Consider the following 27,558-nt stretch of genomic DNA (forward strand, 5'->3'; position numbering starts at 1 on the left):
ACCTTTTGCATCCATTTTTAAAGACAGTTTACCAAAAGCGATAAAATTGGAAAATTCTCTCCACTCCTAGTATCTTGCCAATTTCAATGGTAGAAATTTCAAACAAAATAAAGATCCTTGTATGTTGGAACACTGCTCCCAAAATTTCAGACTAATTGTAGTTCTTTTCTATGTTAACCCTGACATTGTGGGAAAGAAATGAGATGAGAAAAATAATTGCTCCACAATATGAGCAGCTACACAACTGGTACCAACACAAGAAGAATACAGAATATAGTTTTAAATTACTGAACCCTTTTGATACCAATGTGTTTGAAACTCCCTCTGGTCCTATGAAAATAAGACCTATCATTTTAAAGTGTTTGTAATTAATTCAAAAGTGCCCATCATAATTTTATGGAAGAATATCATGTGTTCTGCTTAAATAAGTTAGTTATTTTATGAAAATTCCTTTAAATTCTATTAATTTCAAAATTAACTGAAGTATATAGTGAGTTTCATTAGAAATATGGTTTGTAAAAGATTAAACATGCCTGCTCACATTCTGAGAATATTCATGTTTACTCAGTTGTCTTACCTTCTAGTTACTCTACTTGCCTTTCTCTAGAGATAATCAGATAAGTTTTAATATCAGCTTCTGATTTTTGACTTGTTACTAACTTTCTGCATTTTAGAGGTGAGGAAGTAGGAAATTGTGATATTCATGCATTACTAATAAGCACTAGAAGTGTGAGTAAATTAAAATGGCTTCAAACCAGAATCAGAATCAAATTCTGAACTCCACAGTTTTGCTACAGTCAAGTTTAATATCACAGCCTGCATTGGAATACTCTGCATTGTAATTCTTTTATACACTCAAAATTGTAATTCTTCTACACTGTGTTCACTGCAGTAAAAGAAATATCATGATGATGATTTTCTAGTTTAATTAATATCATTCTACAACTACATCTCTGCTATATATAATTCATAATCAAAGCAGTAACCATATTCTAAATTTTATCTTTACTATGCATTGATTCAGTCGCTAATATTTTGGTAAGGTATAGCTTGATTATACATCTACTGAAGATCTAAGTGAGAATAAAGAATCCATATTTATTTCTTGTAGTTGCAAAAGAAAAATATTAATATATTTTATTTTTTCACAACATATTTGATCTTGATATAGCACTGTTGATTTTTAATGCTGTAAATGTAAAAAGTAGCATTTATCATTTATATGACACCTAATAATTGTCTAATTTCTAAACACTTCTCTTTCTATTTTGCATACATAGGTATGCATTTCTGTGTATTTATTTAGTAATTTAACCCTGAATATTTCAGCTGGTACAGTGTAATTATACTTTTAGTGAAAACCCCAAGCACGAGTAAAATACACATAGTTATTTTTCATACTTACCACTAAAAAAAGTATCTGCAATCAATATTGTTTTTCTTCACATATTTGATCTTGAACAATTTTTAATGTTCTAAACATTAAAATAACTTTCATCCATTAGACTATAAAAGCAGCTTACCTTTGCATTGCAGGTATTATTACTACCATCAATGTAATATTACTGTACACAGTATTGCAACTCTGCTGTACAGATGTCTTCAAAATGAAACACCACAGTTTATTTGTGATTTATCATGCTAATATGACAGTCATTAAAATAATGATTTCCTCACAACATCCTACATTGTATATTTGATACACGATATAGACACTACAACAGCTGCCTCTTCTCAGTTCTTAACTAGAATCAGCTTAAAAATTAGACTTTCAAAGCAAAATTATACAAGCACCTCAGTAAATATTGAGGTATTAGAACCTATATTGCTCACAATATCATAGAGGTGGCAAGTTGGCAGAATTGTTATCATGTCAGGCCAAATGCTTTGCGGCATTTTGTCCATCCTTATGTTCTGAGTTCAAATTCCACTAAAGTTGACTTTACCTTTCATCCTTTCGGCGTCAATAAAATAAGTACCAGTTGAGGAGTAGGGTCAATGTAATCAACTTAGCCCCTCCTCCAAAGTTGCTGGCCTTGTGCCAAAATTTGAAACCAGTAATCACAAACATTTAAACTTTTCTTGATGCATCAATACTTATTTCCCCATGGTATACGAGCTCTGGTTTTATGACATTTAACAACTGGTAGAATTCTAGTCTACCATGGATAACATTTTCAAATTAACTTGGAGCCTAAACAAAGTAGAATGATATTCAATACAGAAACAATGAAATATCTCCATAAGATTTGAACTTACAATCTATAAACAAGTTGTCCAATACTTTATCCACTCAACTATTAATTCTCAAGATAGTATAGATGAAATATTTTCTCAAATCCTACAAGCCAAAAGTTCTAAATTTTGATGAGATAGTAAAAGGAGATGAGGTACAAGGCTATGAGTTCACACTTTCATAAGACTTAATTTTACATTGACTCAGTTTATCAGGTCTCTGAGATAAACTGATACTCTATTTTGGCAGGGATTTCACTCTCATCTGCTTACCACAACTATGAATAAAAACTAGAATCCAAGTAAACTAGCGATACTATGCACTGGCTAAAACCATTTGAATGTCATGGGGAGATAAGTACTAATGTTTCCAGAAAAAGCTCTTTACCAAGAAAAAAATATTTTTTAAATGTTTATATTAGCAATGGTGTTTAGATTTTAATATGTCTCTATTTATATAACTGAATTGTTTATGTGAAAATTCAATTGACAATTCGATTTTTTAGCTATACACCTTGACAATTCAATTTGTTAGCTAGTTTTACTCATAAATTTTCAAAACACTACATTACATGCCCTATAACTCCTTAAAATATGTAAATATTTATCTAAACAACCCCATGTGAATCACAAATGGAATAGCAATTTTTTGGTTTACTCAAGTTGACTTTATAGATCTTTATTAAAAAGATTTTTATGAATTATGTATCTGTTATCCCTTTCAAGCAGTCATATAAAATAGCTAAATAGAATGAAAAAATGTGTCAGTTAATCAATCAAATTAATTAGTAAAATTTACAATTTATTATTAAAATTCACTGCTTCACTAATGTGAGAAAAATAGAACTTTGTCTGTCTATTTTCTTGAAGTACTTGGCAAGTAACTGGTTTCTATCTGTTAAAGAAATGAAGTAATATCCCTTAAATTTTTTGCTGAAGTTCCTGAGTTAATGTTTACCTAACATGGCAAAGAAAGATAGGGACACAATGTGTATACCAAGCTAAATATCATAAAGGTAAATTTGATATTTTGTTCATAAAATAAATTAATTAGAAATGTTTATAAGTAAATTAGCAATGTTTATATGATGCTTACAAATAAAGCAGAAAATAAGAAATAGATTCAGATATAGTTACAAAAAGAACAGCACAGTGTAGTAATGGTTTCTAATTTAGACACAAGGCCATCTAAAGTATGGTATTACAGCAACCATGCAGCATACTTTAGCAAAGGTAGGCCCTACTGATTACTCACTCAATCTTATGCTATATTTGTTGTTATAGTTATTGAGCCACAGGTCAGCAGTGGCTAAGCAAACCTATAATCAAAGACATTCTAATCATGACCAACTCATCTTTTAGTCAATGTATCTAAGACAAAATTATCTAATGTGTTCTACATTATTTTAAAGACTGTTGGTTGTAACTTGAGGGAGATCTAGCTGTTGTTTCTAGCAGGTTAAAAAATTACATAGATGTCTTGTCAGCTGGTTGTAGAACCCAAATTAAGTAAAGATATTTTACAATTGGTTACTTAAACACCAATTTAATAAGTTAGAATAAATTATTAAGATATTGTCTACTTAAAACTAATAAATTTATTAAATTTATTAAATGACTTTTCAGGACATATGATGCACACTACTAATACGCCCCAAAAAGAGTTATCTCTCAATAGATAAATAATATCAATGTATTCATTCACATAGTAATAAAACAAAGATAGTAATAATACGTGAAAACCTATCAAGTGTTGGAACATCTTTATATAGACAAACTTTGTACTATTTTATGTGAATAAATATGTAAACACAAATATATTTTTGTGTACATGTGACTAAATTCATGATTGCAACCAATTGCTTATTGATTTTTATACAGCTACAAACAACTTGAATTTAGTGGAATGATGCCAAAAATAGGGAATCTTTAACTCTGTTACAAAGAAGATAATTCAAAAATTTATATCCCAAGTTTACGTGTCAGTAGAAAATTCTACAACTATATTAGTTTGAAATAGAGGATGCTCTCCAACTGTATTTCTGGAATCAGTTACTGAAACATCATCATCATTATTTAACGTCCAATTTTCCATGGGTTGGATGGAGTTTGTTTGAAGCAGATTTTCTGTGTCCAGATACCCTTCCTGTCACCAACCCTCACTTCTTTTCAAGCAAGGTAATATTTCCCTATGGCCAGACATGTTCTCACAGAATATTGGAAATGATGATGCTTGTATGTCAGTGACAATCATTTACAACTATCATGCCATGTCAAGACAAGGAGACAAAAACACACACATGCAGCAAGATTCTTTCAGCTTCTGTCTACCAAATCCACTCACAAGGCTTTTGGTCAGCTTGGAGACACTCACCCAAGATTCCACACAGTGTGACTGGGAAGCAAACTTCCTAACACACAGCCAGACCTGATAGAAAAACATTATAAGACAGAACTAGAATATTTCAGAATAAACTGAGGAATTCTTCATTGAACCATTCATAATAATTAATCACAATTAGTTTATTTATCTGTCTCATCCCACTAAATTGTATAGGAGTATTTGTAAGCATTTAATTATTGTTCCTTGCATCCAATCACAACTTTTCACTCATCTTTTATAGATGCTGAAAAAGTTATGTATATTGGATTCATATCATTCTATCTTGGAGGTCAGTATAGACTTGAACTCAAAGCTGGAGATTACTTAATTGCATTATTGTTATAGGAAAAGAGATACATTGGACAGTAGACTTAATTTGTTATCTAGTTTAACACCATCACCACCATCAATAACAACAACAGGCCCTTAGGTGCTTTTTAGTGGAATCTACTTTGTTGCAAGCATTCATATCAGGTCTCCAGTCTGAAGATAACTCAATATCCTATTATATTGCTTTCTACTGCAATAATCTATGAGTCATGGTTTCTTCTTCCTTTCCCCTCACTAGTCTCAGAGGTCCTAGAAAGGTGATAGACTCTGTCCTTCTTCAAACTAAACCATAAAGTTTAAAGCTGTATTTATAATAAAAAGCAGAATGTTTATAATAAATTTTCACTTTAAGTGTTCATTTAAATGTTTTGAATAACCACGTCAGCTTGAAGATGATAGTGAAAGCTTGAAGATTTATAGTGAAAGAAGAAATGGAGGTTAAAAAGTATTGGGAAACACAGCAGAATCTCACTTTCATGTTGTACAAGAATTAAAAAATAAAGTATTGCAAAATATTGCCTTATGTTGGTTGTGCAAGATCCACAGATAAATTTAAGAGTGTGTGTATGTGCATGTGTATGTATCATGTTTGTATGTGTAAGGGCAGATGGCGTAGTGGTTAGGGTATTGCACTCATGATCGCATGATTGTGGATTCAATTCCTGGACTAGGCAGTGCATTGTACTCTGTGATCACCTCAACATCTGACATGTGGCACATTGTACGTCTGTACAGGCAATGTTGATTTGATGGAGGCACTAAGCTTATGTACAGCACAAGCATTCTATCACTATAAACAAACCATCTGTACAGGTTGTTCAAAAAATTGCAGAACTTCAGGGACTATTATTATTATTATTATTATTATTATTATTATTATTATTATTATGCAGTAAGCACCATTCATGCATGGGTCGTTGTGCCACCTGTCTGGCTCCCCATGCTGGTGGCACGTAAAAAGCACCATCCTAACGTGATTAATGCCAGCCCCCTGCCCCAACTGGCTCCTGTGCCAGTGGAATGTAAAAAGCACTATCTGAACGTGGCTGATACCAGTGCCACCTGACTGGCTCCCATGCCATTGGCACATAAAAAGTATCCACTACACTCTTTGAGTGGTTGGCATTAGGAAGGACATCCAACTGTAGAAACATTGCCAGATCAGATTGGAGCCAGTCAAACCGTCCAATCCATGCCAGCATGGAAAGCAGGCATTAAACGATGATGATGATGACACACACACATTATTGTTTTAGTGTCCATTTTTCCAAGCTTGCATTGGTGGGTCACACAAAATTCATTGAGGCAGATTTTCTAGAGCTGAATGCTCTTCCTGTTGTCAACCTTCACCTGGTTCCAAATCTAAGAATTCAGAAAAACCTATTCACTTGTATATTTGTCAACAGAGTAGGTATTTTAATTAAATAATACAGTATTGTAGATCCATTGTAGCCAATCTTATCAATCAGCATTGAACTGGGTATCAAATATCTGGATATTAGATAACAACATAGTTAAGTAAGACCACATACTCCTCAGAGATTTATTTTTCTTCCATATCTTCCATCTCTGAAGAGTACATGGCATTATTTAACTCTGCTGCTGTTATCTCCCTATGTGAGAGCAATTTGTAAGATCAGAGGATATAGACCTATAATATTGTATACTATGATTAACATATGTATATTCCTTTACTTATTTCAGTCATTTGACTGTGGCCATGCTGGATACCGCCTTTAGTCAAACAAATCGACCCGAGGACTTATTCTTTGTAAGTCTAGTACTTATTCTATTGGTCTCTTTTGCCAAACCACTAAGTTATGGGGACATAAACACACCAACATTGGTTGTCAGCTAATGGTGGTGGGGACAAACACAGACACACAAATACATCTGTCTCTCTCTCTCTCTCTCTCTATATATATATATATATATATATATATATATAATAATAATAATAATAATAATAATATATATATACGATAGGCTTCTTTCAAAGCTATAATAGAAGACACTTGTCCAAGGTGCCACGCCACGCAGGAGGAGTGAACCCAGAACCATGTAGTTGGGAAGCAAACTTCTTACCACACAGCCACTCTGTACCTATATATATATATATATATATATATTGGTTTGGCCTATGCTTGCTTTTTTCCACTATTTCAATGTCACCTGATCGAGAAGTGGAGGTACGTAGCATTTGATAAATCTATTTTAGTGGAAGTTGACACTGACGAAAGACATGGAATTTATATTTTATTATATTCCTAATCTAGAAACGCGTTCGTAAATAACCGTTAGACTTTGTTTTCGTTATTTCTTCCTTCTGTTTTGCATATGTAAATTACAAGGATATGTCATATGTGGAGTCTCATTTGTAGAAAATAGAAATAAACAGTCTTTGACTGCTATTTCTAATTTTTTCAGTATGTGGCTAAGCAACTTGTTGCCTGCCTCTTTTATTTATATACTATATATGTATATGACAGGCTATCAAATTCATTCACAAAACTTTGGTTGACCCAGAGCTACAGAAGACACTTGCTCTACATAGCATATTCTAAAACTGCAACAACATAGAGATTAGCACCTAATTTCTACAGTTGTCACCTACACTTTCCTTTTCTCTACCTCCCCTACTTAGAACCCCTTGACACTGGTTTTTCATAATATTCACTGCCTTGTCCATTCCCTGTTTGTAACCACTTCTCACTCCCCCTTTACACACTTGCATAAATTTGCAGTATTGTTCTTTATTGACATAACTAAACCAATTTAATATAGATATATGATTATTTCACAATAGAAGAGAAATTATATTTAATTTTTATTTATTTAGTAATTATATATATATTGAAATCTAAGAAATCTTGCTATCTTGTTTTTAGCAGGATTGATTAACTTACATTTAGCACTAATAGAGAAATTGACTCTGTTTGAAAAGAGAAATTAATGTCATTTGAGAAAATTAATTGTTTATATGAGAAATTATCAATAGTATTTCAAAATGACAATGGATTAAATGAATGTTTAAAAATGCTTGGTTATTGCATTCTTCAAAATGCTTACCTCATAATAATGTACTTCTAACTGTTTAAATATAAATAAAAAATATTACGTATGCATTAACATAACAACCATTTCTATCTCTATTTTTTGTTGTATTTGTTTTTTTTTTGTTTTTGTTTTTTGTTTATGTCCATAGACGTATTCATGGCTCTATGGTTGAGAAGCATGCTTCCCAATCATGTAGTCTTAAGTTTAGTCCCACTGCACAGCACCTTTGACAAGTGTTTTCTATTTTTGCCTCAGGCCAATTAAAGCCTTGTGAGTGGATTTGGTTGACATGGTGAAAGAAGCCTGTCATGTTTGTGTGTGTGTGTGTGTGTGTGTATGTAAGGCTGTTTGTTTCCAGTCTTCCTTGAAAAATCTGTCTGATCATAAGGAAATATTATCTTGGTTGTAAACGGAAAAGTTGTCAGCAGGAAAGGCATCCAGATGTTGTAAATCTGCAACAAATTTTGTCTGACCCATGCAAGCACGGAGAAGTGGGTGTTAAATGTTGATAAGAATGATGTATGTATATTGATTATTCTGTGCATACATTCTCCATTTTCTTTGCTTTGTTAAAATTTTTCTCTTGTATCCAAAAGATGAAAACATCTATAGCGAAAACTGTGACTTCAAGAGTGTAAGGTAATAATTATCAAAGAAAAACCAACGATAAGTACTAGTACATATGCATATGTAGAATTCCAAGTATCATTAATAGATATAGAGCTAAACTGGTGTACACTTGGATGAATATCCCTAGGAAAGAACAACCTCTTTCCACACACACATACACACATATCAACCATCATCATTTAAAGTCTGCTTTCCATGCTGGAATGGGTTGGACAGTTTGACATGGAGCTAGCCAGACTCTAACTGTCTGTTGTGGCAATTGGAGCTGGACAGCTCCCAGATGGCCTACTCAATGTATATATATCAATTGTCAGTATACATATTTTTTTGTAATAAGGATGACATTGACTTTCAATCCATCTAAGCAAGCAATATGCTCAATTATGTTGAAATTGACAACAGCAACTCAGCCAACTCATACCAGTATGGCAAACAAACATAGAATAATAATGATGACCACAACAGTGACAGCAATAACTGTAATAATATATAAGCATGTATTTTCATTCATGCCATATTGCTTTCTATAATTCATTCTTAATTTGACTTTGATTAGTAACAAACATTCTCTCTATTTTCAACACCAATCGTCCCCCGCCCCCAAATCCCCAAATCTCTATATAAACCAGCGTTTGCTCTGTCCTTGCCTCTACTCAATTCTCACTGCTTTGCTTTGGATGATAAACTCGGATCTCAGAAATGTGCAGCTAAGATATTTTGACTCTAACCTTAGTTCATTACCATTAGGCGCTGATCTAACCCTAATATCTTCTCCCCACTCTATTATCTATCTCTCTATCTTCTTCCTCTCTATATTTTTTTATCTCTCTGTCTTGTAAACATGATGCCGCTAGCTTCCTATTTGTCTTTTTCAGTACATTTTCTATATTCCTCCTTTATTTCAGGGTATTCCTTTTCTCCCAAAATTCCCTAAAATAATTTCGGCATTTGCTGTTTTGCAGTACGCCCGCCCTCCCACCCCCTCCACCAAAACCGGAAGTTAGTACCTCAGTCTACTTGTGCTTCCCCCCTCCTGCAGACACTCCCACGCCCCCATAGTAGGTATATTCGATCATATAGCACAAAAACTGTAGTGTATGAAGGTTGTAGTCTAGTGTTTCTTTATGAAATCTGCCAATCGCAAGTCTTCTTTACAGGTACATGACACTTCTGTCCCCCATCCCAGGGTCCCACAGGCCCACACCTCTCACACCCTCAGAGTTGGCACACTCAATGTTGGCACATTGAAAGGTAGGTCTGGTGAGATTGTCGAGCTGCTTGAACGGAGACGTGTGGATTTGTGCTGCATCCAAGAAGTGAGGTGGAGAGGAGGTTCCACTAGGTTCCTCACAGGCAAGGAACACAGGTACAAGATTTTCAGGGCAGGGAACACTGACAGGGTCGGAGGCGTGGGTATACTTCTTGCAGAGAAATGGGTTGATAAGGTAGTCGAGGTAGTCAGAGTATGTGACAGAATACTTAAGATTAGACTAGTGCTTTATCATAGGTCAGCAACCATTATCTCGGCATATGCCCCTCAGCCGGGGCTACCAGAAAGACAGAAAGACTGATTCTATGACACCCTATTACAGACTACCTCATTGACAAATGACAGTGACCTTCCCTTTGTGGCAGGTGACTTCAATGGACATGTTGGACGGCATGTCGGGGGCTTCCATGGCATACACGGGGGCTACGGTTTTGGTTCTCGCAATGAGGAGGGAACCAGGCTGCTGGAGTTCTGCGATGCAAATGACCTTATGATTTGCAATACCAGCTTCAGGAAAACCACCTCTTACCTAGTCACCAACCGTTCTGGCAGTCACACTAGCCAGATCGACTACATCCTCACCAGAAAGAGGGAAAGAAGGCTGCTTATAAATGCCAAAACCTTCCCAGGCGAGGAATGTACTCCTCAACATAGATTAGTAGTTAGCGACTTCAGGATCAGGGTCAAATGGCTGCAAAGAAGAAGACCAGCTTGGAGGAGAAGAGTCTGGAAACTTAAAGATCCTGTAAATGGACAGAGATTTAGAGAAGTTCTACTCGAAGCTTTCGATGAAATAGAAGGGGATATAGCATCACATAATGTGGAAGCCAACTGGAGGTTTCTACGGGACAATCTGCTGAGAGCCACTGACCAGATCTGTGGATGGAGCAAAGTCCCATCTCGTCCCAGGGTAACGTGGTGGTGGAACAATGTTGGTGACAGGGCTATTAGAGACAAGAGACAGGCTTGGAAGGACTGGAGGAAAGGCAGTTGTAGGGAATTGTATCAGACTGCAAACAGAGAAGCTAGGAGACAGGTATATTTAGCTAGAGGGGAAGCAGATAAGAAAAAATTTGCCAATGTTCTGCGCCGTGAGGACCAAAGACTTGTGGTGTTTCGTGTTGCAAGACAGTGTGTGAGAGAGAATCGTGATGTGGTAAGAGAGAAATGTGTTCACATGGATGATGGTTCACTTGCGCTAAATGAGGATGCAAAGAGAGAGGTTTGGAGATGCCACTATGAAAGGTTGCTCAACAAAGAGAATAAATGGGATAAAGAGAGTCTGCCGAATGTCGACCCAATAGAGGGACCAGCTATCCGAGTTGACAGTTCCATGGTAGTTAAGGCAATTGGAAGCATGAAGACAGGGAAAGCCCCAGGCCCATCAGGAATTACTGCTGAGATGCTCAAAATATCTGGCAGTGTCGGCTATAGCCTAGTCACCTGTATAGTTAACCAGGTGATACACGAAGGAGTCATACCCAATGACTGGTGTAGTAGCATAATAGTCAACTGCTACAAAGGTAAAGGTGACGCCCTAGATACAAGTAATTACAGAGGTATTAAGCTGTTGGACCAGGTAATGAAGGTTACGGAAAGGGTCATAGCCCAAATGATTAGAGAGAGAGTCAACCTAGATGAGATGCAGTTTAGTTTTGTGCCAGGGAAAAGCACCACTGATGCCATATTTCTGGTGAGACAGCTGCAGGAGAAATACCTAGCCAAAGATAAAACTCTGTACCTGGCTTTCGTTGACTTAGAGAAAGCCTCTGACAGGGACCCCTGATCCCTTATCTGGTGGTCAATGAGGAAACTAGGGATAGATGAATGATTAGTGAGAGCTGTGCGTGCCATGTACAGGGACGCTGTTAGTAAGGTGAGGGTTGGTAACGAGTACAGTGAAGAATTCCGGGTGGAGGTTGGGGTCCACCAAGGCTCAGTCCTCAGCCTCTCCTATTTATCATAGTCCTCCAGGCAATAACGGAGGAATTCAAGACAGGATGCTCCTGGGAGCTCCTCTATGCTGACGACCTTGCTCTAATTGCTGAATAAGTAGGAAGGTAGACAAATCTCAAACGCCTTCAGGTAGATGGCCCTGCTCGATCTGTAGAAAAGGCGTAGGTAGGAACTCTATAAGATGCACCAAGTGTAAGCTATGGACACATAAGAGGTGCAGCAATGTCAAAGGAAGGCTAACTAGGAAGATAGTTTTTGTATGTGGCAGATGCTCTGGTTCAATAAAGACTGAAAATGCGCAGAGACCATCTTCCGCCACATTCCAGGGAGAAAAACTTGAAATAGTTGATAGTTTCCGTTACCTAGGTGACCAAGTCAGTAGCGGGGGTGGGTGTGCCAAAAGTGTAACTGCTAGAGTAAGAATAGCCTGGGCAAAGTTCAGAGAGCTCTTACCTCTGCTGGTGACAAAAGGCCTCACGCTCAGAGTAAAAGGCAGACTGTATGACGCATGTGTGCAAACAGCCATGCTACATGGCAGTGAAACATGGGCCATGACTGCTGAGGATATGCGTAAGCTCGCAAGAAATGAAGCCAGTATGCTCCGTTGGATGTGTAATGTCAGTGTTCATACCCGACAGAGTGTAAGTGCCTTGAGAGAAAAGTTGGACCTAAGAAGCATCAGATGTGGTGTGCAAGAGAGACGTCTACGCTGGTATGGACACGTAGTAAGAATGGATGAAGATAGTTGTGTGAAAAAGTGCCACACCCTAGCGGTTGAGGGAACCTGTGGAAGAGGTAGATCCAGGAAAACCTGGGACAAGGTGGTGAAGAACGGCCTTTGCGCTTTAGGTCTCACCGAGGAAATGACCAGAGACTGAGACCTTTGGAAGTATGCTGTGCACGAGAAGACCTGGCAGGACACGTGAGGCCATAACCCATGGTCCCTACCTGGGACGTAGTCTCCACCTGTGCATACCTTCCTTCTTGGGACACATAACTATACTTGTGAAGACCTGTTGAGGCAAGTGAAAATCAAATCACATCAAAATCGATGAACATCAATGGAATTTGTATTTTTGTGGCACATAAGAAAACCATCCGAACGTGGCCATAGCCAGTATCGCATTGACTGGCCTCCGTGCTGTGGGCATGTAACAAACACCATTCGATCGTGGCCGTGCCAGCCTCGCCTGGCCTCCGTGCCGGTGGCACGCCTCCGGCCTCCGTGGCCGGTGGCACAAAAAACACCATCCGAGCGTGGCCGTTTGCCAGCCTCGTCTGGCACCTGTGTCGGTGGCACATAAAAAGCACCCACTACGCTCACGGAGTGGTTGGCGTTAGGAAGGGCATCCAGCTGTAGAAACTCTGCCAGATCTGACTGGCCTGGTGCAGCCTTCGGGCTTCCCAGACCCCAGTTGAACGGTCCAACCCATGCTAGCATGGAAAGCGGACGTTAAACGATGATGATGATGATGTTATCCCATGTCAAGAAATCAGCATCTGTACGATATTTTGATTGTATATTTCATGGAAAATATCTGAAAATGGGCAACATAAAAAAATGGAGAAATGTTCTGTAGAATTTCAGCTTCTAATATATTACATCACTCAAAAAGGTGGCGAGCTGGCAAAATTGTTAGTATACCAGGCGAAATGCTTAGCAGTATTTCATCTGTCTTTATATTCTGAGTTCGAATTTCACTGAAGTTAACTTTGCCTTTCATTTTTTTGGGGATTGATGTAACTGACTTACCTCAACCCTCAAACTAGCTGGCCTTGTGCCAAAATTTGAAATTAATATATTATGTCACTCAGTGTTACTCGGTTTTCAGTACTGAGTGTGTTTTTACCTTATTTTTGTTTATATCTATGTGCATGAGTGTGTGAATACACACATCCTCACAAACACACATATATGTCACAGTGGTGCAAATATATTTAACACTTCAAGAAATAAACAGAACATAAATTTTACAGATTTTTGTGTACTTTTAGATGATGAAAATGGATTTTCCACAATATAATTGCTTCAATTTTATCATGCAATCATTTGCTAGAAAAGTATAGCTCTATTTATCATTCAACTATGGTAGTAGTTGAACAATATTCTTAAGGCTGCAATTTATTCACATGCAGTACCTTGCAGAGCTTGTCACTAATTCAGTTCTTAACCAAATTGAAAACTGTTAACATTTTTGAAAAGGACTGGTTCCCAGCTACATTTTGGCATAAAATAATTGAGATTTAACCCAGTAGAAAAAAGTTTACATCAAAATTTGTAGCAAAGTTATAGGAGAGTAAGTAATGCCACCAATCAAGTTTAGATCTAAATAACAAAATATATTTATCTTAGCTTCAGTGATAGAAGAAAGCATGAAGAATTCTATAGTTTTGTTACCTTGCAACAAAAATTTGTATGAAAGAAGTTGTGAGGTAAATATCATGAAAAAAAATATAAGTATAGCAAAAAATTGGATTTAAGTATAATTAACTTTTTTATTTTAAAAGCAAACTATATTTTAATTAAGCTTAAATGAAAGAGTTCAGTTTCAGGAATTTCATGGTATCAATCTCATGCAATGAAGTTTTAAAAGAAAAACGTTATGAGTGTTTGTTTCTTAAATTTGAGGGTGATAATATAGTTCTATGCTTTTTTATGAATATAGTTCTACAAGGGGACTTTTAATACATATCACTGGTGTCATTGAGGTAAGGAAAAAATCATCAATGACATCACTAATTGATGCATTTGACACATTATTAATTAGCATAATAGCATAGCCTGGAAAAAACTTGGATTACATGGAAAAATGCAAGCAAGAGAAATAATATTCTTAAGATTATAAACCTGGAAAATTACAGGAGAAGTTATTACACTTGGAAAAGTTCAGGACAAGTTATTACATCTGGTAAAGTACAGAACAAGAAAATTTTTACTTAAAATATTGCAGCTAAGGATAAAATGTGAATATTAAAAATTATTTGATTTTAATTTACAAAATAACAGTATGATTAAAAAAAGTATCATCATTTTTTTAAAATATTGACACACTAGAATACTTAAAAATGAGAGCCAGAAGTACCAATGTAAGTTAAAGTTTTATGCAAAGTAGAGTAGTATATATGGTAGGCAAATGCATTATGTAAAAAATAGGCATTGGGTCAAGACTAAAAATGTGAAGACTTGGCAATAATGTAAGTGACTCAAGCAAATTTTGCTATGAATTTGTTGTTATAGGTAGATTTTACTGTAATATATAACTAATTTTTCTATTTATTGTACTAACTGTGTACTACTACTATTCTTATAACCTATTTTCAAATTTTAAATTGATAATTTTTTTTTTTAAATGAATATCTTTAAATGCAAAAAATATTTTGAGTTATTTTTAATAGAAGTAACAATAATAGAAGTAATAACTTGTAATAAAATTTTTAGTTTTAATAAAAGCTAATATTTTCTAAATCTAAATATTTTATTTAAAATTTTATTCTTAGCTGCAATATTTTAAGTAAAAATTTTCTTGTTCTGTACTTTACCAGATGTAATAGCTGTCCTAAACATTTCCAAGTGTAATAACCTGTCCTGTAATTTTCCAGGTTTATAATCTTAAGAATATTATTTTTCTTGCTCACATTTTTCCATGTAATCTACCTATCTAATACACTCCCACAGAGGAATATACATACATGCATACATACATACATAGATATGCACTTAAGCTTAATAGAGGGTTTCTTAGAGAAATCTGGCTAATGGTCTATCAATGTGAAGTGAAGTCTAGGGTGTAGGGTTCAGTTTGATTGTGTATCCCCAAAGACACACACACACACACACACACACACACACACACCACATATATATATATATATATATATATATATATACAATGATGACAATTGAAAGAAATGTTAATAGATCCCACCCATTTGGTCTCAGTTTCAATCTCACTGCATGGCACAAGGGGCAAGTGTTTTTTTTTTACCATAGCCCCTGGCCAACTAAAGCTTTGTGAGTGGGTTTGATAAAAAAAAAACTGAAAGAAGCTTGTCATATGTATGTATGTATGTATGTATCTGTATGTGTGTGTTTATGTGTACCCTTGTCTTGACATGTAATGCTTGTAAAAGGGCATCATCATCATATAAGTGATGTTTGTTTCAAGAATTCTGAGAAAGACATGTTGGACATGGGGAAATATTACCTTGCTTGGAAATAGGTAACAGTTGATGACAGAAAAGATATCTGGCCTTAGAAACTTGCTTCAACAAATTCCCCCTGACCCATGCAAGCATGGAAAAGGAGACATTAAATGATGATGTTTACGATATAATTCCATACTGTTTATATCCACCAAATTCTATTTACAAACCATTGGTCAACCTGTGGCTCTCATAGAAACACATGCCCAAAGTACTGTGATGAGAGATCAAATCTGTGATTTCAATGCAAACATAATATGTTAATAACACAACCATCTTTGTGTTCAGTCATGGAAATTCTCAGTAAATTATTACACCATCATATTTTTGAAACCCCAATGCAGATAGTTTTCTATATAAATTAAGTCTTTCTTGACAAGATTCTATTTCAAATTTTATTCAGTATCATAGAATTATGCTCAAAATACTACTTAAGATGAAGCAATATTTTATATATTCTTTTCAATATATATTTTGATTCATAAACATATATATTCTCTTAAATATATATGATGATTTTTTTTAATGGACAAACGAGTTCCTCATTTTCCAACAAATTCTAAGTACTCAAGCTACTATGATTCATATTTACGAAAACACCACTGCAAGTTCTTGTATTCTTCCTATACATCTTATTTCCCACAGTTCTACTTTACAATGTTGCTGCTTCTATTGGTTTGTGGTTTATGCTAGTTTATCTTAATATTTTTATTCTTTATTCTTCTAATATTATATTACTATTGGGTGATGGAATTCACAGAAGAGCAAAATGTTTGTCTTGTTTCTCAGTTTGGTAGTTAATATTTTCGTTTTTATCCCTAGGTTTGTTCTGATCTTGCAAACCTATTATCAAAGACATTCCAAATATGACCTCTCTATCTTTTTCTTTATAACATGGTGCAAATCAATTATGGACAAACTGTGGCCACATAAACTTTCTAAATGGCATGCCTAGTAGTGCATCCTACCTGGTGATGAGCCATGTTCCATATGGCCAGTTTTTTGAAAAAGGTTATTCATGTCTAGTGTAAATCAAACTATATTTATTTTATGTTTATTTCCCTTTAAGAGATAGTAGAATGTTATCTGAGGGCCATTTGGCTCCTATTCATTTATAGCAGGATGGGTGACAATGTAGAAGCTGTTTCATTAGCTCCTCTTACTATGAATCATGCCAGTTGAACTTTGCCTTCCATCCTGCTGACTCAGTAAAATGATACACTAAGTAATATACTAATTTATAACTGTATCCTATTCATATCTTTAGCTTAGGCTTTTGAGTCTTGTTGAAAGAAACTATTTTTCTTTGCATTGCTCCTTTTCAACGTTTGTATTGATATTTTTATAGTTGATGTACAAGTGAATTGTTGAAGTCTATGATAAGGCCTGCTACATCCAGTATGGATATTATATTGCTTCAAACTGTTTGAGTAGCTACTGCCATGCCGTTGGTTTTCCTCAATATCAACAATAACTTATATTAAATCATATTTGCTTGGAAGCCCATTGACTGAAATATATTTTGATTGAGAATTATTCAATCAAAAGATTTATTCTTTTTCTCTTTTTTTTTATGCTTCCAGTCTTGTATAATTCCTGAAAATTATTGCAGTATATGTCATCAGACTCTATAAAACATGCAGTTTACCAGTTTCTCTTCCTTCCAGATGCCATTTCTCAATAACCTTCTCCTCCTATTGACAATATAGTTTATGTTTGTATAACACTGGTGTGTTTGTATAGGTCTGCATACATTCATTTGCATATGAATCTTTCTATGCGTTATGTTTATGAGTCTCTTTATATGATATGTGTGTATGACTTTTTAGTGTGTACAAGCTGTGTTCATGTGTGCATGTTCTATAGAAGTTCTTTGCACAGTAATATGATATGTATTTGGTGAACATTATTTAAAACAGGAGTACACATGAAGATATTTATGAGGATGTCCAAGTTACATGTGTGTGTGAGTATGTTTGTGTAATTCCTGAACAGAAGATTTGATTGAATTAGTATGTTTATGGGATTAACTTAACTATATGACATCAGTTTTATCAAAATTACATTCCTTGCCAAACTACATTTTGCTCACATAAACCCAATAACTATATCAAGTCAAATAAGAAGAGCTATAAGGTGTTTTTGATTTTGTTGTTTTGTTTGTGTGGTTTGATCTGTGCCTATGATTGACACAGACTGACCAAGACCAGTGTGACTGATACAGTTGAGGTTCTTCTTGAGTTGCAAGTCAACAACCGCAAGAAAAACATGAGCAGAGATAGAATTCCAGAAGGATAACATTCAGGGGAGGTTGGATTGTATGTAAGGTTTTGTGCATGGCCTTGAGGCAGAAGTAGAGTGATATGAGAAAGATAGAAGAGAGAAGTGGGTCTGGGTGGAGATGGCATAATATCATCAGCTTTGAGGAACAAAGGCCATTGTAGTAGCAGTAAGTAAGATTTAGAGATGTTTGTGGACAAGATATTGGTGAGTAACTCCATGCCACTCAGTTGAGTGGCCTTTATTTGAATAGGGTGTAGGATACTTGACCTGCTAGGAAATACCACTAAATATCCCTCAGATAATATAGTCTTATGTGTATGAAGTATGTTTACATTGTTGAGTGTTCTTTAATGTTGCTGGTAAGAAGTGGATTTGGTAGGTGCTATTTTAAGTCAGTCATTGTGGAGCCAGGTTTCTGGAAGATTTAAATAGGGTTGGGCCTGTTGTGCAGCAATATCTGAAGAGTGGTGGGAAGATATGAATGTAATGTCTTCTATATGAGCCTGTTATGAAAGTGTAGGAATGTCATACAGCTAAAGATTGGTAAGAGTGAGTAAGAAGAGGAATTCCTGTGGTATTTCATTTGGAAAATTATATTGTAAATCCCGGAAATATTTGTTATTGTACACTACATTGGCTTGGTAGTCTGAGAGGCAGTTTACTAGCTAGTGTTTTGTTTTGGTTCTTAGAATGTGTTGAATACTTTTTGTTTTGAGCAAGTAGCATGAAATGGAGTGAAAAGGTTTGCTGTTATTGATGGCAGTTAGAATGGTACATAAAGGAGTTTTTTGTTGTTTAAGCCATCATATAATTCCTCTGTTAGGTTTGTGAGTAGGGTGGTGGTCTAAATCCATGTTGTGACTTAGGGAAAGGGATGGGAAAGTTATGTTAAATATTAGTTTTTTCTAGAATTTTTACGATATGCATGAGGATGATGCATCTGAATGACACTACTTCCTCAAGTTTTTGTAAAGTTTTAGAAATGTTTTAATGTTGTCTAGCTTCCAAATTCAAGGAATTTGATAATGTCAGGATGAGTAGTTGTAGATGTTGGCAAGTGCTATGATTCACCCAAGCCCCAGATATTTTGGGTGCATGTGTATGATTTGCTTGGCCCAGAGGGTTTTAAACTTTTAAATTTCCCTTTGCTTTTTGGATATCTGGTGAAAGAAAACAGTTAAAACCTTGGGTTAATGAATTTCATGAAACAAAGAGTGAAGGTTGTCAAAATACCTTTATAATGAATGACAATTTAAATGGAAAAGGGATGTTATTATTCATGAATAAAAAGTACTACTTTAATTGCTTTTGAAGTAGTACAATAATTGTATAATAATGATGCGCAGCAGTAACATTAAAATACTGTGCTACTAAAAAATCTAAAGTTACCCACATTGTTTCTTAACCAACTCACCATAACCTGTACTAATCACTTTATCCAGACACTCTTCCTCTGAATGTACTTCTACTCCCTTAGAATTCCCTCCCTGCCTATGTCTTTTATGTAGCTGCCATCTTGCAACTGTTCAACAAGAATATTAACTACATTGAGCTCACCAGTCTCAGTCTACAAAGGCCATGGATACAACTTCCTTCCTGCAGACCGAAACATTAAAAAATGGATTTATGTTTCTTAATTTTGATTTTGTACTGAGTGGATAATGCATGAAGCAAAACAGGAAGAATACAGCATCAAAAGGCATGGCTTGCATGCTTTTAATTTTCTAATCTAAAGTATGCAGATAAAACTACTCTACTTGCTAAGACTGAAGCTAGACTACAAGAAATGATGAACAGAGTTAAGAAGATATCAAATGTGCTCAACCTCAAGAAAACAAAAGTAATGGTAGTAGGAAAAGAGAAGGTAAATGGTAACATCAGACTCTGCTGTGAGAGGCTTGAAACAGATTGAATTGTATGAGTATCTTGGAACCCAAATCTCTGATGAAGAAACATGTAAGAAAGAAATTAGGACATGGCTAGCCATGGCAAGAACGTCCATGGAAAAGCATAATAACATTTGGACAAGCAAAAATATCTCAATTAAGTTAAAAACTAGGCTAGAGTGAGTGCTTATTTGGCCAATAGGCATTTATGACTGCAAAGCATGGACCCTGAACAAATTTGAAAAGATCATAATCAGGGCGTTTGAAATGTGGATGTATGGGATAATGTTACAAGAATCATCAGACAAATGAATGGGTGTTACAACAAATAGATGATAAACAACAATCCCTGAACATTGTGAAAATACTAAGGCTCATTTATTATGGCCATATTCAAAGAAGCAGAGGTTTGGAAAGCATTATTATAGAAGGAAGAATAGAGGCAGTAGATCAAGAGGCAGGTAAAGAATGTAATGGATGGACAATGTCAAGAACTGGTTGGATAAGAGTGGTAAGGCAGCTGGAGAACTCACATGTAATCAGGAAGACTTTTGTTGTGTCATCAATGTGTTCAAACATACAATACATGACAACAATGATGAGTGTGTTGTTCTCAATGTTTAATCCCAAGTTAGCTATGATCAAGTTGACTTATAACAATAAGGCAAATTTTGAGAGCAATGTTACAATTAATGGGCTGAGTAGCCATGTAGAATACACTCTGCCTTTGGATTGCTTAAAATGTGGTTCTGGGGAAAGGATCTCTGTCAATGATATTAAGTGGAAAATTTATTATCAGTGGAAGGTATAATAAACAAATAGAAATAGGATGAGAATATAAACTATAGTATTGGTGTGATATTACCTTACATTGTCATTCCTGTCTTCATAAACAGTCAGTCTCATTGTTATCTTTTTTTCAACTCTGCCCTCATTGTCATTATCATTGACAAGGTCAAGAGAAAAAAGACTGTAAATGAAGATCTCTTTCTGTATAAACTGAGTGTAAGTGTATCTGTAAAACAGTTTTGATTACTGGAAAAGCTATTTTACTCCAAGATCAAAAGCAATCACCCTCATCATCACTCTCACCATCATTTACAGCCACTTTCTATGACGAAGATGATGATATCAATTGTTGAAAACACCACTGCATTTGAGTTTCATCTTCATTAATTATTTTTCGTATTTCTCTAGTTTTTTTATGTTTAGTTTGGAACAATAAAGTTCTTAAGTCTGTCAATGTTTTTAGAACTTCTAGATGAAAAGTTCATTGATCCTTGGTAAAATTAAAAAGAATAGGCTACTTTAGTCAGCTAAGAATGTAGATCTAACAGATCCATCCAACTCAACAAAAGTCATTGATGCTATCAAACAACTTTTAAGTAATAAATTTCTAAGAGCAGGTACTGTTCTCGCTGAAATTTATAACATAGACAACCCTATATCAGTGACAAGGTAACTGAATTGTTAACTCTTAAATTACAAACAGAAGTTTTCCCTCTGACATTCATTTTTACAACTATAAGGTAACAGACAGTTGTATTACAATCTGTATTTTATTACAAGATCTTAGCTTGTAATTAATTATGAACAGATTTTCCACAGTGTATTTAATAAGTCGGAATATCAAGCAAAATTCTTTTAGAAAGTTTCAATACACTAAACATGGCTATTTCACAGTAAAAGTCCTAAATCAGACGGGTTTTACATTTATATAGAATGAAAGATGTCCATACACCAAAACAGCTCTTTTTACAATGAATTAAGTCATGTTTTAGTTAATGAACAAAAGAAACATCTTAAGAGTTTTTGCAAAATCGTTACAAAAAGATTTTGCGTTCACACTATAACACATTGTACATCAAAGTTATTTTTCAGTATAAACCAGGCTTAGTATATATAGAACTGTTATTTCTTTTAGTAATTTCATATGCTAGCAAATATATATACCTTCCTCACTAAAATACTTTAACATCAACACAGTAAAGTGAGGCAAATCTTTCTCAGCAATATTGCAACTTAATTCTTTCTCTCTTGTCAACAAAATTAATACCAATCAAATAGTGAGATTGACTTAACTGAGTGTTACTGTTTCCTGAAAAGCATACCTTATACATAAGTTAAAGACTTCTATTATTTGTGTTACTTCAAATATAGAAATTCTTAATATTATAATTTCATGGCAAAGAACACCAGGAATTATTGATCATCATCATCATCATTGTCATCATGCCCATGTTCCGTACCGGCATGAGTTAGACATCTTGAAAATGGACCCAATGAGTCCAAGGACTGCATCATGCTCCAGTGTCTGCTTTGGCATGGTTTCTACAGCTGGGTGCCCTTCCTAATGCCAACCACTTTCAGGGTATACTGGGTATTGGACTAAATATGCTCTATATATTCTAAATTCAGATCCTGCCAAAGTCAACTTTGCTTTTTATTTATTCAGTAAAAACCAATTGAATATTGGAGTGATGTGGCAATATGATCAATTAAAACCATATTTGTATCCTTGTGACTATATTAAAAATCATTATTTATTACATTTTATGCCACAAGTTCTGGAGCACTGCAGTTCATCCTGACAGCTTTCAGTTAAAACCATCTGAATTTTAATTTCCTAATCTTGCCTGGATCAGTTCAGTTGACTAATCTTTTCACTTACAAATTTGTAACCTTAGGCCTATGTTAGAAATCATTATTATTCTTACAACTGTAGATTGGTAGAACTAGAGGAATGCCATACAAAATACCCTGTGATGTTCCTTTATGTTCTGAGGAGTTCAGTCCTGCCAAGTTGACTTTTCTTCTTTTATATCCTCCTTGGCTAAAAAGCTAAATCACAAGTACTGGGGTTGATTTAATCAATTATACACCACCCTAGATCTGTAGCTTTGTTACAAGGAAGCCTTCATCAATTTTTACATGATCCTCTTGTAGAAGAATGTAAAGTTAGAGAGAGAGGTGCAATCTCCAGTAAATTAATGAAAGGTTACTGACAGTAGTGAGTATGGCTTGAATAAATGGATCCACTCCCAGCATGCATCTATGGATCCAAGAATGACACCCAGAAAAGGGCATTTGGCTTTGTGCCTATGTTAGGAAACATTATCATTATTTCCTCTTAGATTTCTTGATTGACCCTAGCTGGCTGTCTTCACTATTGGGAACTTAATACTTAATTGTATGTATTGTTGTTACTTTTTTTCTTGCTCATTACAATATAACACCTACACACCTCACTGTTTTGATCCCATTTTTTATACTATCCTTATTGTCCTTAAACTTTTGTGGACAATAAAGAAAGTGTTGTTATTGTCAAGGCAGCAAGCTTTAGCATGTCAGAAAAATTCCGTTGCAACATTTCTTCTGATTTTATATTCTGAGTTCAAATATTGTTAAGGTCAACTTTTCCTTTCATTCATTTGGGGTCAAAAAACGAAGTACCAATCAGGTACTAGGGTCAATGAAATTGACTAACACCTGCCCACTACAATTGCTGGCCTTGTGCCAAACTTTGAAGCAATTATTATCGTATTTATTGTTAGTGTTAATATTATTTGCTGAGGTCAGCTTTGCTTTACAGCCTTCTGGTATTGATAAAATAAAGTACTACTCAAGAGTTAAAGATTACTATAAACCATCCACCTTATTTTCATGTCTTTGCCAGTCTAAGAAAACATTATTATTATGGCCTTGAGTTGAGTTCTAATTGTTTGGTTTCATTCGATGATGATGATTCCTAGTAATATAATCTGCTAATTCCCTTATGAGTTTTTCTTAAACTGCACTTAATGCTTCATAGGTTAGAAAATAGAGGTTTTCATTTTTTTTTTCGCTTTTTTTTTCTTTGTAGGAATATGAAAATGACATTGCAAGAATGTGCTAGCAAAAGGCGTCAAGCAATCAAAAAACACATATATACATGCATGCACATGCACAGAGAAAACACATTTTTTCATATGAGTAGAAGTTATATGTTTTATATTGTTTTCCTTTGTTGATAATTGTTGACATATGCACAGTACACATGCACACACACACACAAACAATTATATATGCACAAATATATACATTTTATTTTCATAGTTTCTAGGTAGTGTCTGTACATACCTTAACCAGTATCAACCATTTCTTAAATTTTACTTTGATCTGTCTCCCTTTTCTTTTGTATTTATCTTCAACAAGGAATATACAAACTATCAGTTTATTTTTAACTTCATTTCTTGTATCATTGTACTGCACATGCTGTTCCACATTCATATGTGGTATAAACACATTATATTATGTAGAATACTGCAGTATTTCCTTGTGCAGGTGTGTCCTCAACTCTTTGTCTGTTACTTGCTGTACTCATATACTTAAATATTGATGGTATCTGCTGTATTTCTGCATACATGTAAAGCTATTACAATGGTTACCTTGATGTGCTTCTAAATGAACATACATATACATACATGTGCTGCTTAACCAGAATATTTATTTACCTTTGTCAAATGTGTTTATGTTTGTGCAACAGAGCTCAGGTTTATGTATATGTGTATATCTGTTTGTTGGTATAGATATATATGTTGTCTGCTTGTATTCATAGGTGTAGGCAGGCAGGCAGGCAGGCTGGCTGGCTGGCTGGCTGGCAGATGTGTATGACATGTGAGAGTATGCATGTGTGTGTTTAATATTACTATTTCAACATACATGTGTGTAATATTAATATTTTTGTATGTATATGTGATTGTATAACTGCTAATATAGTAATCATATAGACATATGTTTGAATTTAAATAAAAGTACATGCAAGTCATTCTCCAAATACATCAAATACAACTACAATTTTATATATCACAGCAAGCTGATATAGCACTATTATTACAGCATGCATGGTAAAAATAAATAAAACCAAATATTCATATCTACATAACAATATATTCTTCTTTTGGAAGAACTACCATCATTTAGTATTAGTACCAGTAAAGTCTCTGTTTTCTCATGCAAACAGGCATTTGAACCTTAATGAGTATGCTTTGTCATTTTATCAAATCTCAGAAAACATCTGTCTACTGAGTTATTATATTTTGTAGGAGAAAGCACTATATATTCTGTGGAAGCTAGCCATTTTCCAAATACATGTATCAAAGTTCATTTACTTTCAGTAGTTTTTAATACTTGAATACAATCTTCAAAGGCTGTTATCTTCCTCTTTCTTTGATTAGATTTAGGGACTCTTCTTATAAGATGGCTTATATAGCTTTAATTTCATTATTCTAAATACTTTTAAATGTAGAAATTCTATTATTACATTATATCTGAATAAAACTCTGTCTCTCTCTCTCTATCTACCTGTCTGTCTATCTATCTATCTATCTATCTATCTATCTATCTATCTATCTATCTATCTATCTATCTATCTATCTATCTATCTATCTATCTATCTATCTAACAATCTATATCTATCTATCCCTATCTATCTATCTATCTACCTCTATCTATATCTATCTATCTATCTATCTATCTATCTATCTCTATCTATCTATCTATCTATCTATCTATCTATCTATCTATCTATCTATCTATCTATCTATCTATCTATCTATCTATCTATCTATCTATCTATCTATCTATCTATCTATCTATCTATCTATCTATCTATCTATCTATCTATCTATCTATCTCTATCTATCTATCTATTAATACTAATGCAATTCAAAATAATAAACTACTAAGAATTTCTTCTAAAATATTTCTCATCTTTAAACATGTCATCCTCAGTCAATATTTTTGTGTTTTACTAGAACCTCTCTTTCATGTGTTCTTGCGTAATAAAAGGATTTCTAATGTCAATTTCGTTTAAACGTCACAAAGACAAAGGAATTTAGTTTTATTGTTATTAGTTACAGAGAAAGAACTATGTCACTATTAAAAGTGAGTTGACTATGATTATTTGGAAAGTTCAGTAGTTTTACTGAATTAGTAACATCTTCATCAGGAATTGTTCCCTCCCCACAAATACTGTCAGACATTGAGGATCAGTTATGTCCCTTTATAGCCATGGCTTAGTTCTTGCTTGACAGTGCCAAAACCAGGTCACATGGTATAGTTGCCAGGGTTATAAGTTTATTATAGGGGCAGCTCTGACAAAAACTTCCTTATTTATAATTGAAAGAGAAAGCAATCTACTTACGTGCAAAGATGTTGTTATTGGAAAATACTAGGCCATGTTCTTAGGAATCAAATTCTGTAGATAAATCATTTCTTAACATAAGTCTTCCATGAGAAAATCCAACTGCAATAGCATGGAGCCAAATAAAGCCAGAACTGTGCAACGTGAATTAGAAAGATTAAAGCCGTAAGTAGATCTGATAAAGCAATTTTCTGTAGTGTATGTTGTATTCAATGTAGGTACACGCAGTTCCTTCAGTAGAAATATTTGTCCAAATTTTTTGTTTTCATTCAAAACTAGGAGAGTATTTTATCCTTTGGCTATGAAGAAACATGTGTACATTTCCTGATACTCTCTCTCTCTCTCTCTCTCTCCCTCCCTCCCTCTCTCTTTATCTATCTGTCTATCTTTCTACTCCACTATATTCTTCTTCGCACTGTTTTGAATTCTTTAGCTTTCTGTCTCTCATATGTTCTCTCTCACATTCAATTTCTTCCTCCCCCTCTCCATCTCTTTGTAATGTTGCTTTCTCTCTCAATTTTTCTTTCTTTTCCTATCTTGATTAATTCCTCACACACACACACACACTCTCTCTCTCTCTCTCTCTCTCTTATTTTCATAAAGACACACACAAACACATAGGTACACATTCTGTGTAACCAGCTATTAACATTTTTAATTTCTCCTCTCACTATCAACATCATCATCATCATCATAGTCACTGTTCTTATTGTCATCACCATCATCATTGTCGTCATTATCATCATCATCATCGACAACTATTTTATTACCTCTCTTCTTTGCAATACATATCATATTCAATCTCCTTCATACAGCAATTAGCAATAGTAGAACAAAGCTATTCATTCTCACTTTAATCATAATATTAGTGAAAGAGAAAGAAACAGTTATAATATGATTTCTTTTTTCTTTTTTTTTTTTCTTTGCTGCTTCTTTGGTAAGATTAATAACCTGTAGAGGTAGCAAACAAGTTGAAAATAGACAAGAAACAATAACGAAATATCTAAAATTTCCGTGCCAGACACCAAAAGTGTATCCACATGTGATGCTACATGAAAGAAAATAAGCATGCAAAATAACATGTACATCAGTTACCTACACACACATACACATGCCGTTTCATTTTTAAAGCAATACTTCT

The 27,558-nt window shown here is 34.6% G+C and overlaps 1 protein-coding gene across 8 annotated transcripts in view; it reads left to right on the forward strand.

Annotated features, from left to right (window-relative positions):
* The window catches only part of LOC115216192 (cyclic nucleotide-gated cation channel beta-3-like), a 495,037-nt gene that overhangs the window by 334,844 nt on the left and 132,635 nt on the right, over nucleotides 1-27,558 (forward strand). Inside the window, exon 1 of one of the 8 annotated variants that reach the window (XM_029785400.2) lies at nucleotides 26,411-26,582. The exons of the other annotated variants lie outside the window; for them this stretch is intronic. Coding sequence (XP_029641260.1) covers nucleotides 26,506-26,582 — 77 coding nt within the window. The 5' untranslated portion in view covers nucleotides 26,411-26,505. Of the gene's footprint in view, nucleotides 1-26,410; nucleotides 26,583-27,558 lie in introns of those variants that run through there. 8 annotated transcript variants of the gene reach the window in all.

The sequence above is a fragment of the Octopus sinensis genome, linkage group LG1 (genome assembly GCF_006345805.1).
Source record: "Octopus sinensis linkage group LG1, ASM634580v1, whole genome shotgun sequence".
NCBI classification, from domain to species: Eukaryota; Metazoa; Mollusca; class Cephalopoda; order Octopoda; family Octopodidae; genus Octopus; species Octopus sinensis.